Source organism: Pseudorca crassidens, chromosome 2 (assembly GCF_039906515.1).
Source record: "Pseudorca crassidens isolate mPseCra1 chromosome 2, mPseCra1.hap1, whole genome shotgun sequence".
NCBI classification, from domain to species: domain Eukaryota; kingdom Metazoa; phylum Chordata; class Mammalia; order Artiodactyla; family Delphinidae; genus Pseudorca; species Pseudorca crassidens.
This window is the reverse complement of record NC_090297.1, coordinates 47,880,444-47,894,184: the sequence shown is the minus strand read 5'-3', so window position 1 is coordinate 47,894,184 and position 13,741 is coordinate 47,880,444. Positions and strand designations below refer to the sequence as shown.

General features: G+C 41.5%; 1 protein-coding gene across 2 annotated transcripts in view; it reads left to right on the top strand.

Annotated features, from left to right (window-relative positions):
- The window catches only part of DAB1 (DAB adaptor protein 1), a 1,170,471-nt gene extending 1,161,061 nt beyond the window's left edge, over nt 1–9,410 (top strand). The window contains exon 18 of one of the 2 annotated variants that reach the window (XM_067726314.1): nt 5,986–9,410. In XM_067726314.1, coding sequence (XP_067582415.1) covers nt 5,986–6,030 — 45 coding nt within the window. In that variant the 3' untranslated portion in view covers nt 6,031–9,410. The remainder of the gene's footprint in view (nt 1–5,985) is intronic. The other variant, XM_067726315.1, reaches the window with a different exon arrangement.
- Nucleotides 9,411–13,741: the final 4,331 nt, after the last annotated feature.

Below are 13,741 nucleotides of genomic sequence, written 5' to 3'. Positions count from 1 at the left end.
TATGTTTCTCACAACTCATCCAACTGTACACTTAAAATGGGAACATTTCACCGTATGGAAATCACACCTCAACGAAGTTGATTTAAAAATAAGAAGAGGTAAATTCATAGAGATGGAAAGTAGATCAGAGGTTAGTTACCGGGGGTTGGGGGTCAGGGGTCAGGGGGACTAGCAAGTCACCGCTTAATGGGTACAGAGTCTATTTGGGGTGAAGAAAGAGATTTAGAAATAATGGTGATGGTTACACCACACGATGAGTGTGATGAATGTCCCTGAATTGTATGCTTAAACATGATTAAAATGGCAAATGCTTTGCTCTAAATATTTTACTGCAATACAAAAGCTAAAAAAATAACAAAGCTGGTTATATCCCAGCTCTGCCCTATGCTGGCTGAGTGACCTTGGGCCAGTCACCAAACTCTGGGGAGCCCTGCTTCTTCCCTGTAAATGGAGATAGGAATACCCAGGGTACAGACTCTGCGATGCCCAAATGAGACCATGTATGTGATCGAGGAATCCCCTTTAGAGACTGTAAAGGTTTCTGTAAATATAAGCTATTATTACTCTAAATCTGTGATTCCACTTGACTTCTGTACGTGAGCTCATACTTCATACTTAAAGTCACCTGCAAACACGTGGAAGTCTCTGCCACCCACAGGGCCCTCCAACCAGATCCTTTAGATTAACCCCGCATTCTCTCTACACAGTTTCCCAAGGCGGATCCTGTGCCATTATTAGGTTTCCTAACAGCCCAGTTAATGCTATGAAGTAGTGTCTATGAAGGAGATGGACTTTGGAAAGCCACCTACAGGTGATTTTTAGGCCTAAAACCATCTTCTATAAAGGAAGGATAGAGCCACATGCCCAGACATAAGAAACCTAACCGTTTGGGGAGTACCTCCTCCTTGCCAGGCTCTGTGCCAGACAGTCAATGTGTATTTTCTCCTTCAATCCTCAATGAGGATTTCTAGACTCATTTTACAGACGAGAAAACCGGAACCCAGAAGGGTTAAGTAACCTACACGGAGTTTTTTTTGTTTTTGTTTGGGTTTTTGCGGTACGCGGGCCTCTCACTGTTGCGGCCTCTCCCATCGCGGAGCACAGGCTCCGGATGCGCAGGCTCAGCGGCCATGGCTCACGGGCCCAGCCGCTCCGCGGCATGTGGGATCTTCCCGGACCAGGGCACGAACCCGTGTCCCCTGCATCGGCAGGCGGACTCTCAGCCACTGCGCCACCAGGGAAGCCCTACACGGAGTTTTAAGGTTACTAAGTAGGTGACAGTGAGAAAGAGAACAGCAGCCTGACAGCCAAGAGCTGGGCCCTTGGTGTTCTGTTGAACATAAACAATTTCACAGAACACCATTGTCCCACAAAGCATTCTGCGACCGTGATGGGTCAAGACACCTCCAGACCACTCGGTAGCCATGGCTGACAGGAACATTGTCCAAATTCCAAAAATGACCAAATATTCTTCTCTCCTGGCTTTAGCCTTGTTCCATGCTACCTGCCTTCCAGATAAGAATTATTAAGGTAATCATACTCCAGCTTCCTGAAAGCATCCAAACCAGAGAGAAGCCTTACTTTCTTGACCCTCCCCCTAAACATCTAATATTAGCCTAAACCTATAAGAAGCCCTTTCTAATCACCTCTTCCAGACTTGCCCGCGGTTCCCCTCGTTGTAATGAGTAATAAACCCAACTTGTTCAAGTGCAGGTGTGTTCGCGGTGGCCTATGGCTGCAGGCAGTAGTTGGCAGTAGGAATACCAGCCTGGATCTGCCCGATTTCCCATCTGTGTGCTTGCACTCTTTCATTGCACCTCCCGGAAAACAGGGTATTCAACTTAAGTCAAAGGGTGGAGAGTTGATTTTTTTTTCATTTTTACTGCATGGTTTCTATCTACTTTGTTGTCCTCTAGAAATGAAGATTATTAATATGTCAGATTCACAAATGAGCTTAAAGTTCAGAAGTGTTTGCCAACTCCCAGTAAGAGAAGCACTTTCATTCACTCATTCACATCCTCATGCTCCGTGTTAGTGGGTGCGCCTGCCAGTTTCCAAGCTTGGGCTCAGAATTTGGAATGCTGACGTGCAAGGTGCAGCGGAGCTCACTGTGTAGAAGGCACCAGGAGATAACATGATGGCAGTGTAGACTCCACAGGGCACTGCTGGAGTCCGGGGCAGAGTGGTCCACGTCACCTACATAGTACAGGAAGCCCTTCTATTTGGGCTGGTTCTGAAAGTATGAACCCCCAGGTGCAGGACGAGGAGAGGTCCTGAAGGTGGAAGGAATTGTCTAAGCAGAGTCTCAGGGATGGGAAATCCCATCATATCGGGGGGACCAGATGTACAGGGAAGAAGGTGCAGCCTAGGAGAGAGAGGAAGTAGATGAGGCCGGATGGGAAGGGGGAGCCACGTTGGAAGGGCCCTGTGGACCATCCTGAGGAGTCTGCGTTATCCTTGGGGGCTTAAGGAGCTGGGAGGGTCGTTCTAAGCAGGAAACTGGCATGACAAAATCCATTTCAGAAAGATCATTGTGACAGAAGCATAAGAATTTTTTTTAAGCATGATGTACGTGACTGGAAGGGTAACTTTTTTTTTTAAATAAGCTTATTTATTTTTATTTTTGGCTGCATTAGGTCTTCGTTGCTGCGCGTGGGCTTTCTCTAGTTGCGGTGAGCGGGGGCTACTCTTTGTTGCGGTGCGCGGGCTTCTCATTGCGGTGGCTTCTCTTGTTGTGGAGCACGAGCTCTAGGCACGCGGGCTTCAGTAGTTGTGTCACACGGGCTCAGTAGTTGTGGCTCGCGGGCTCTAGAGCACAGGTTCAGTAGTTGTGGCGCACGGGCTCAGCTGCTCTGCGGCATGTGGGATCTTCCCGGACCAGGGCTCGAACCCATGTCCCCTGCATTGGCAGGCAGATTCTTAACCGCTGTGCCACCAGGGAAGTCCCAGGAAGGGTAACTTTTGATTCATGGTCTGGAAGGGACATTTATTAGCTCTAATGGACTACGAGACTAATGGGTCTCATGTGCCCAGTGAAGGAGCTTTGACCTTACGCTGTGGATAATGAGGAGCCGTTGAAGGATTTGAAGCAGGGCTGAGATGTGGTCAGATCTGACCAAAGAAAACAAAAAATATCAACAGCGTGTTATGTTCATGTGTGATTCCATTTAGGCTTTTTGGAATGTTGAAAATAGCTTAAAGACCCCGTGGTGACCTTGCCAGAAGTCAGGTCAGAAATTTCTGGATCAAATGATTTCTTAGCTCCCCTCCAGCTCTGACAGCCTAAGATTCTGTAACAAGGAAGGTAAAGCTATTGCCAAAACGTATAATGCATCAGAGTGTCAGACTTTGGGATTATCTGCTGCTTGGGGTTTTACACACCACTGCTCCCCTTCATTTAGTGGGGATAATTGAGAGTTGACTGCAGTCGTTACCACTGTTGTGATGGGTATTTGAAGCTAAATTCCGGCAAGCAGGAGATGTGTGAATATTTATCTCAGCTGTGGAAAGTTAATGCAGTGTGGCATTAATTACCCTGTCTGAGCCTGCTGTCCTCTTCTGTTTTTAGGTGTCATTCTCAGTTGAATAAATTAGTTTCCAAAATTGGAATAAAGCAAATGTAGGGTGAGATCAAGGCAGCCAGACTTCTTAGGGCATCCAAAAAGCAGAGTGAGCGGAGAAAGTCTACCCAGGAAAGATGAAGATGCATCCTTGTAGCCCAGCGGAGGCAAAAGGAAATGTTTCCCAGTAGTGGTACTTCCCTACTTTACCACTCTAGCTTTGCTCCACCCACCTCACACCCAGAACACAAACACACAGTAAAGTTCCATGTTGAACCTTACCACAGGTATTTGAAACATTTCAAGACGTTGGCAGAGAATAGATTCGGTGCTTAATAAATCATCTTGCTATAGATTTTGATTTTTGATTCAATTATGGGAGAATAAAGCCCAGGGAGAGTGTGTTTAGGACAAAGGGACCAGAACAGTGAGAAAAGCAGAAAGTGTATTCTAGACATGCACTCATTCAGCAGACCTTCACTGTGCACCTACAGTGCTGGGTCCGCATGTAAAATGGCAGATGGAATGGGAAAGTGGTACAAGTAGGGCGTGGAAGAATGGGCTTTCCTACTTTCTATCATCAGATATTTGGAAGAAGTGTTACACTTGTTCTTTATGTTTCCAAGGCCGGTATGAAGTCCCATGGGTGGAAAGCATCGAGGGACAAATTGGCAGTCTGTTCTTTTACAGAATTGGGTGCCTCAAAGGGTAGGAAGCTCCTTCTTCCTGAAAGAATACAGAGATGATGAGTTCTAGAAGAAGACATCCTGTATCTACCTGATCTCAGGAGTCCTGGATTCTATTCACGGCATGGTTACTAAGTAACCTTGTGACTCTGGGGAAACAAAAGCTCTCTTCGTTGGGCTTTACATTCCTCATCTGTAAAATGATGGGTCTGGACAAAATTATCTTCTAACCCATCCCCACTTTACAATAAAAGTGAGTAGTACAATATATTAAATCCATGACAGGCAGCACAATGACTTTGAGATCACACAACCTCTTTGATTTTCAGTTTTTATCTGCAAAATGAAGATGGAAAGAATATAAACCACTCCCAGGACTGTTACGCAGGTAAAATAAGACATAAGGGTACTTTATAAACTCCAAAACACTCTACGACACCATAGATTGAAGGTTTTTTTGTTTTTGTTTTAATGGCAGCTGTTACAATAGATGAGAAAAAACACTGGACCTTACTTATAGGTCCCATGTCCCAAACTTACTAGCTGTGTGACCATAGACAAACTACTTAACTTCTCTGTGCTTGGTTTCTCCTTTGCAAAAGAGATAAATCACCTGCCTTACAAGGCTGTTGTGATGTTTTCAAAAGACAATGTACTTGAAAATGTCTAGCATGGCGCCAGACACACAGGAGAAGCTATAGAATGCCAGTTCAATCTGTTTCTTCAGGAAAATAAGCAGTTAAAAGGGATCTTTACTCACATGGCAAGAGGCAGGCTAATATATAAAATATGACAGAATTAAGATGTCACTGTGTCCTTTTAGTTCTGGTACAAATATCCAAGAGTGACAGCAGGAAGGCCAACTTTAATAGAAGGGCCTATGCATGCCTAAGGCCAGAATATTGACGTGATCTTCTTGGCCAGTGCACCCTGGGCCACTTCAACAGGAGCTGACGTCTGAAGCGATTTCAACAAGGCCAAACACCATTTCCCATCTACATTTGGACTGGAGGTTTGCTGTGTCATATGTTGGTGAAAACCCTTGTGTATGTCTTAGGACAGCCCCATGGGTGCAGGCAAGTGACCCGCCAAACCTCACACAGCTGAGTGGATCGAAACAAGTTCGAGAAGCTTTTAAGTAAGAGCTAACGGCACGATTGCCATTTCTCTCATTGTAAAATGCACCCAGTCATCACTGCTTGTAGAAACCAAAGAGCGGTTTGAGATGGAAGTTCAGCAACCTCAAGTGGATTTCATAAAACCGTGTTGGAAAAATGTTCACTTGACTCATGGTCATTGTTACCATGTTCTGAAGACCTGTTCCTGCTGAGTACTGTGCTAGAGGCTTTATATATATTCTCTCTAATTCTCTCAAGAACCATGTAGGATAAACAGTATTATTCCCATTTTGTGGTTGGGGAAACTGAAGCTCAGAAAGTGTAAGTATCTTGTCCATATCACACAGCTGGTCCAACTCTGTCTACTAGACCCTGCGATTTCCCTAACAGGCAGTCAGGCTCAGCTTGAAAACCAGGGGCAAAACTGGGTGAGTTGTTCTTCTTAAGGATAAAAAAGATACCAAAATGATACGCACCATGACTGAATAATCCCAAAATAACCTAAGGTCATTCATCATAAACTGTCACCTTTCTGTTCTAATCCCAAACCCTCCTTCCCATGCTGTCTCAGAAAATCCTATCCGGAAAAGAGCAGATCTCACTTTGTCCCTCTGTCCATAGGAGCTGGAGCCTCTTTATGCGCAGATCAACAAATCTAAGAAATAGCATCAATGCGGGCTTGTGGCGGGTGCTTCAAGACTGGCATGGAAATCAGCATCGCGACAGGCTCTCTTGTATTCTTTCACCTCACCTCATCCCACGAAGAAATTCACGATTGCCCAATGGAACTCGTTTGGAAGAGGGAACTAAGAGTTTTTGGCAACCACTGGCAGATATCTATGGCAGCACAAAAACAAACACACAAAAGCATAAAACATCATACCCAACATTAAATCACAAATCAAGCAAATGCTTACTTGACAGAGAGTCTAAGCTCTCTTAACACGTGGGTTTAAGATGACCCAGTATGCGAAACCATAGTTCTCTTTTCATTTCTCTACCGGTTGGCCACTGTAAAGACATCAAATTTGGAGTGACAGGCCTCAGAGAGTTACATCAGGGTTGGCACTGACGTCATTTAGGCAAAAGTAAGAGGTCTCTGTCACCACAATATCATCATCCGTATGCCTTTCCAAATAGGATGATGTATTCACATCACTCCACAAGGCCTGGTCTGCCATTTTTTCCCCTTTCCTTTCTTTGTCATGTTTGAAAATTAATGGGTGTACAAATTTTTGTATTGCTTTTGACTTTTTTTAGATATTGGTGAAGAAATCGAACTGGGAAAAAAAAAAACCTCACATGAAATGAATTCACTTGAAATCACAAGACAGATGAGTGGTTGATGATTCTTTTTGATCAAGAATGTTGCCAAAACAACCCCTTAGCTCTTCTGCATCCTGGTGAAGAAAGACAGCTTTCGGTTTAACGTTCACTCTGTGAGTAGGAAAGGACATCGAATCCCATTGATGAGAAAGATGAAAAAGGCATCTGATTTCCTCAGAAGCTCTAAACTCTAAGTCCAATAAAATGAGATTTTTTATTTTTCCGATATCTTGCTGCTGTGATGCTATGCAGACAGTGTCTTCTCCACGTGCCATTTTCAAAGAAAAGTCATTTGCCAAATAATTATGGTACAATCCTGGTAATGTGGTTTGAGATCTTAAAAAATGACTTTCTAATGGAACAATAGTGACATGAATATTCAGAGTAACAAACTGATTCCGTGGTCACAATGGTTCATCTCTATCTCTTTTTTCTACATCAGAAAATTCAAATGGGATTTTTATTTTATAACTTGAAACAAAAAAAGCTTACCATGAAACTCTTTAAATATTTAAGGGAAATGGCTTTAAGGAGTTCTAATGAAAAAAAATTGCCAGTTTTTTTTTGTAAATATAGATGTTAATGAAAATGCTTTTTAATAATGCCATTACACTGTAGAGAAGGTAGCAGATTGAGTGAAAGATGTGACAAACTTGATGGATGGGGCTCACTTTCCAGAGGTTACTCTGGAGCGTATGGTAGGAAGCTGGAGTTCAGGGGCAGCAGGCAGGAGCAGTCGTCCAATCAGCAGCTAGTGATCAGGAAAGGAGCACGTGACTCCATCAGCTAATAATCTAAGCCTTTCCGCGAGAGTACCGGCCCTCTGCATAAAACAAGCAAGAGACAGTTCACGCTCTGAAGGCCTGTGAACTGAAACTCCAGTTTCAGATTCTGAAACTCCCTCCCACTTCTCCACTCCCAGCGACCCCCGTAGACATCATTGGACTGTTTGTACGTGAAACAGAAGAGTTTAAGCTTCCTTTTTTTACATTTATGAGACAAAAAGTGCAGTGTTCGGTTCGTATGTTTAGCACATGATTTTCATAAAGAATCTCTATATTTTTTGCCCTACAGAGAATTGTTCTACAGGTCAAATGTGTTTTCCTGATGTTCCTATGCAGTTACAGTATGTTGAATTTAGTGGTTTAACACTAAGAAGAAAACTTTAAAAAATCATGTGATGAATTGGATTGGGGGTGGGGGTGATTATTCTCACTTGGTTTTAAAATTTGAAAAGTAGGATTTACCTTGATATGAATGACTTCAATTGGCCTGTGTACTTTGATTCTTCATATCAATAGAAACTAAAATGGTTTGGAAGAAGGTATACTTGGTGACCAAGAAAAAAAATGATAAGTCAAGGTGATTGTTTGAAGCCCAAGTTTTACACTATCAGGTCACTGGAATCTGAATGTTTTCCAGTTAACTGGAAAAATGTCCATTACAGAATAGATGTAAGCGTCACCCTAATGTGCAAAGTCTAAAGAACCCGAAACGTGAAAAGGGCCATTTACCTTCCTCTGTAGCTGTCACATGTTGGTCGACATGATTTCTTCAGGAATGTGCATACCTTTGATGAGTTGATCCTTCCACATGAAGGGGAAAATGGGAAAGGTGTGATAACCATGAGAGCTGTCCTGAGACCAGTTCAACTGTGTTTTCTGAGGATTTGATGAGATAGGCAGTTCCCATGGGGAAATGACTTAAATCGCTCTGTTGTCCATGATTCTGATTCTAAACCAGTGGTGCTATCTTCTCCCTCAATATGGCTGTCTTGAGTTTGTCTTGCAGTATCACACCCTTCCACTGATTCCGTGGGTTGCTTCTGACACATTCAAAGTGAACTCTGGCTGATGTTGCTATTTCAGGTACACCGTATGGAGCTCATTTCATAGAAGAAAGTGACAGCCCAGTGGACTTGTCATCATTCACTGAATGTGCTTGAACATGTAACTGGCTCTGAACTTAAAGAAGATGGCCCCTGTGATGCGTTAAAGTGAGCAGAATAAAGTCAAGATTTTAAACTGCCATCCATGTTAGCATTGGCAGAATTCTGCTGTTTAATAAGCACTGTTTGGGGAACTCAGAACCACCGTATCCTATCCCAGGAATACAGTGAAATTTCCACATAAGAGCTGAGGTGCCAATACCAAAAGGCCATGGGGGAGTCTGCACAGTTCCAGTCAGATTGGTAGAAAATCCACATGTACAACTGTTAATTCCTCATTCTTCACTAGCACGAAATTTGTCACTTTAAATTTTGAAACCAGGGAAACACCACCTGTCATTCTGTCCCCATTCCCCATAGCTCTCCGACCTTTACATGCCGCAAGACTTTTTTGATAATTCGTACTCATCCCAGTGTCTACTGAAACCCCATCACGTAATGTACCGGGCACCTTCTTAAAAAAAAAAAAAAATGTTTACTCTGTGGGTTTGGTTCATTTCAATTTCTGCGTTCTGACACATATTTTTTTAATAAAGATGAGAAAGAGAAAATGACTGTTGCAGTACATTTCTAGACCTACTTTAACTTTACCTCAGATGACAGTTTGTTAACATATATGGACACATTATTTTTAACTTTATGTACAATGCATTCAACAGAACAGCAAAATTTTTAGAAATTTTCCATTAATTTCTGTAACACTCCATGTAAAACTGTTACAAATAAACATGTTTGAGAACAACAGTTTAGCCTGGCTTTATTCCACAAGCTTCTACCGGATATTCAGGTGAGGGATCGGAAGAGGAAATTGCTTCTCTCAAAGCTGCCATCAGACCAGGTGAAGGCCTCTGTTTTCCTGGCACTGGGCCAGAAAAAGCGAGCTTCATTGAGGAGTTAGATCAGTTTGTCTTCCGTTGAATTCAGGTACTGGCTCCGCTTGGAAAATCAGCCACAGCGTGGAATGAGGAGGATGTTGTCAGAAAAAGCACACCACGTATAGATGCAGTGTTTGGACCACATTTAGCATATGGGACTTTCAAAGTTGGGAAAGACCCCAGGATTCACCCTATGGATTTGTGTCTTCTACTAAAAAAAAAATAAAATAAAAAATAAACAGAAAACCTGCTAAACGGTTGGAAGACCAAACTTAACCTAGACTCTCAAAGCCCCATAGTTCATTTCAAGAGCATCTGCTTTAAGGGACTCAAAGAAGGAAGCATTGATCTTCCTTCACATTCCCCACACACTCCACACAAAAAACATAAAAGGAAAAGAAATCTGAAGCTGGACCTTGACTTATATTGAAGAACAGAAAAAAGCACGTGTGTGTATTTATGTGTGTATGTGTGTGTGTGTCATTTTTATTTCCTCTTGTTATTAAATCACTTGGTTGATCCAGTAATCAGCCAGCATACAGATTATAATTAGGTCATTGAGATGCCAAAAAGCACCTCTGTTTAGGAATGGTTATGTTAATGGTTGTATAAACACATGCCCTCAATCTGGCCTCCTTAAACAGGAAGTATAAAACAGATGTTACCAACAACTTAGAGAAAATGAGAGAATGGATTCCAGCAAAATAAATTTAGGCCAAATAGAAGAAACAACTTTCATACAGTAAGAAATGCTCACTCTTGGACGGAATTGTTAGAAAATGTTACAGAAGTCTTTCTGAATAATAGCACCTCATACTTGTTGAGCAGCCAATATGTGCCCGATAGATGCTCCCTGCTGTATGGCCATTGCCTCATTTAATCTTCTAAACAGTAGACGTTATCCCCAATTTATATATAAAGAAACTGAGACTTGGAGAGATCGAATAACTTCTTCAGCTAGCAGATGGTAGAGTTAAAGTTTAAATTTCGAGTCTCTTTACTCATAGTTGATTTTAATTTTTTTTAAAGCTGGATATTCACCCTTTTAAATAATTCTACATGGTCTTGTTGAAAAGCCTGACCTTCTATGCCTCTTCGCGAACCTCTAGTTGATCTTTGATAAATAAGTTCAATTTCTAACTTCCTCCAGTTTAAGTAAAAATTTAAAAACATTAAATCTTAGTATCTTAAGTATGTTGCCAACTGTTGTAGTTTCTTCTGTAACTGGCACTTTTGAAATGGTATGTGTCTGAGGGATAAAAAAATATACCTTTTTGACCAAGTAGTTCAAGTTTAGCTGAAAACAAGCACTGGTGATTTACTTTTCCAACCTAACTGAATCTTAAAGAAGTGACAAATTAAAAGGTGTCCTATTTAACTGCTAGGCGGATGCCAAAATAAATCAGGCAGACATACCTGCTTTCATTTTGTGCTTCAGAGCAAACCCTTGTTGTTTTGACAGCAAATGGTTTTTGTTTTACTCAGAATGACAGTAGGAAAAACGCCTAGAATAAAAACAGGTTTCATTGAAATCAACCTTCAAAGCTTTGAAACCTTTTAAAAGATGTTTAAATTCAAGGAAATAGTTAGCAACAGTGCCTGAAAGATAAAAAAAAAAAAAAAAAGTAAACAGACGTAAATGGCTTTCAAGCCATTTACTGACGGATTCTCAGTATTTATGTTAAAATAGGGATAATAGCTGCCACTCTTGTGCTGCTCTGTATCTATATGTGTCACTCATTTTCCAGCTGTCATTTCCAAAGTTTTACACAAGCCCTGAGAAGAAAAGAAATGTGCTCCCCATTTTATAGCTTAGGAAACTGACACTCAGAGATGTTATAAAACAGCTATCAATGAACAGAGCTGATGAGCTTACCCAGAGGCTGTCATCGTTCCCAGGGTCTGACCTCCAAGTCCCTTTCCTCTCTTCCATGGTCGCTTCTGTCTGCAGGGTTTCTGTGATGTCAAATTGCTCGTGCACGCTCTATAAAATACTCTGAGTGTTTCTGTATTCCATTGCAAGTAGTGTCTGTTAGAAAAATCATACCCGGCATTGCCCAGCTGATTCAGTACAGAAATGGATTCTTCAGTAAAATGACTAGATTTTTGCAGAAACAAAAGAAAAATCCAGTTTTAGTCTCAAAAACAGTGATAACTCTAACCCGATCCAATAAATATTTAATTTCAAAACAAAAACCCTGGCCTTCATTTTATCATCCAAGATACAGAGATCTGAAGAGGGAACCTTTTTGAACAGGTTTTTCTGTTCTTCGTTTGCTGAAGAATATTAATGACTGCCAAGTGGAAACTGTCTAAATATTCTCGCGAAGCAGCAGCCTCTGGTGACTTGGGTTTTTAATCTTCGGAACAACCTCTTGCCATTTCTGTCACTCACGCTGGGGTCACAGCCTGGAGTGGGGAACGAGCAAGGATGTGGGGAGAGGGAATAAGCAGCGATCAGGGCTGGCACCTTGTCAACGAGGAAATGCTAAGCTGTCCTTCTTCCTACTGTACTTTTAGCAACCGTACCATGCCTCCTGGGAAGGCACCTTGAAATCTGTCTCATTTCAGATTATAGAAGTCAGTTACCCATAGCTCAGGGCCATGAGCTCAAGTATCTAGAACTTAGTTGTTAAAGAGAAGTTGTTTCTTCTTACCTGTCTTGTACCCTTTCAGACTTTCAAAGGAGATAAAAGAAAGGTGGTCAGTGATCACACAGTCCATGTTTATTCTTTTAGAATGAAGCAACATCCTATCATAAACTAAAAGTAAAGGAAACCTTAGTCGATGGTTAGTCCGCTTTCATCAGAAAAGAAACAAGTGATGCAAAAGTTGAGCAGGTTGATACTCGATAGTTTTTTCTTCCTATTGTGCACTAACCTTAGGCAGAACCTGGGAAGTCGAGTATTTGACCAGATCTTCACCCTTTGCTCATCATTTCTCTCTTTTCTTCCAAAAGTGGAGCACACTGTCTTTACTGGCAAGTCAGTATAGAAGTAGCTTCCAGATGTTGTCTCTGAATTCAGAAAAGTCTTGATGGTCTACGGCCATACCACCCTGGCTGCACCCGATTTTATCAGGAAGTCTCCATAGGTTCTGGCTCCACGACTTTCCAGTTGTTTGACCTCAGACAAGTCACTTAAGCTCACTAACACTTAATTCACTCACATGTAAAACTGAGGCAATAATATCTTCCTCATAAGGCTGCTATGAGGCGTAAATTTGAAAATTTCATACCTGGAACATAGTAAGTGCTCAATACACGTTACCTATTATTAATACTAAAGAAAGAGTGATAACTATTGTGTATTTTTGTGTTTAATTCTTTTACTTTATCCTTTCACATCTATTATCCCAGTAACTCTACCAAGTGTGCAGAATGGCAATAAGTGATTATTATCTCTATTTTATTGTCAAAGAAAGGCAAAGAAGTATACACATATCTCTGAAATTTTTTCACTGGCAAACTTTAAAGCAAAAATGTATCATGGATTTATTCATGTAACAAAGAGTTGTTAAGCACATGCTATGTACCAGGTCCTGTGATAAGCAGTGGAGATTCAGAAATATTTTTAAGATGTGTACATGACTATTCCCACTTCAAGAAGTTCAGATTCTAGTAGGGAGAAGCGGTTAATAGATGAATAAATTATAGTAGGATTAGTGCTGGAAGAAAGGCACAAGCTGATATGGGAATGGTGGGAGCGCTGATGATTGAGTTGGGTCTTAAGAAATGAGTAGGAGTTCATCATGAAGCAGTGGCAGCAGAGGCAAAAGCTTTAGCAGAACTGGCACAGCCAATGAGCGTGGTGTGCCTGGAGTGGCTGTAAATGAAGGGAGAAAATGATGTACTATTTAAGCTATTGAATAACACAGAAAAGCCAATTTCTCAGTTTATATTTCAGAGCTAGAATAATAAAACATCAAAAAAGTTGTACCAGTTATAGCCTAATCTTTCTAATGATTAATCAGAAATTCCTGAATTAAATAGTAGCATATTAAACACAGCTGTAAACCATGACCAAATAAAGTTGATTCTTGGAATGCGATTCATAGGTCAAGAGAGACTGTCTCATCTTAGTGGATGCCGGAAAGACATCTGATAAAATTCATTATCTTCTTCAAGAAAAACACTGGAAACTAGAATTAGAGAATTTCCTTCACATGATGAAGAACATTAATCTCCAACCAATAGGAAACATAGCAGTGAAACTTGAGGGCATCCTCG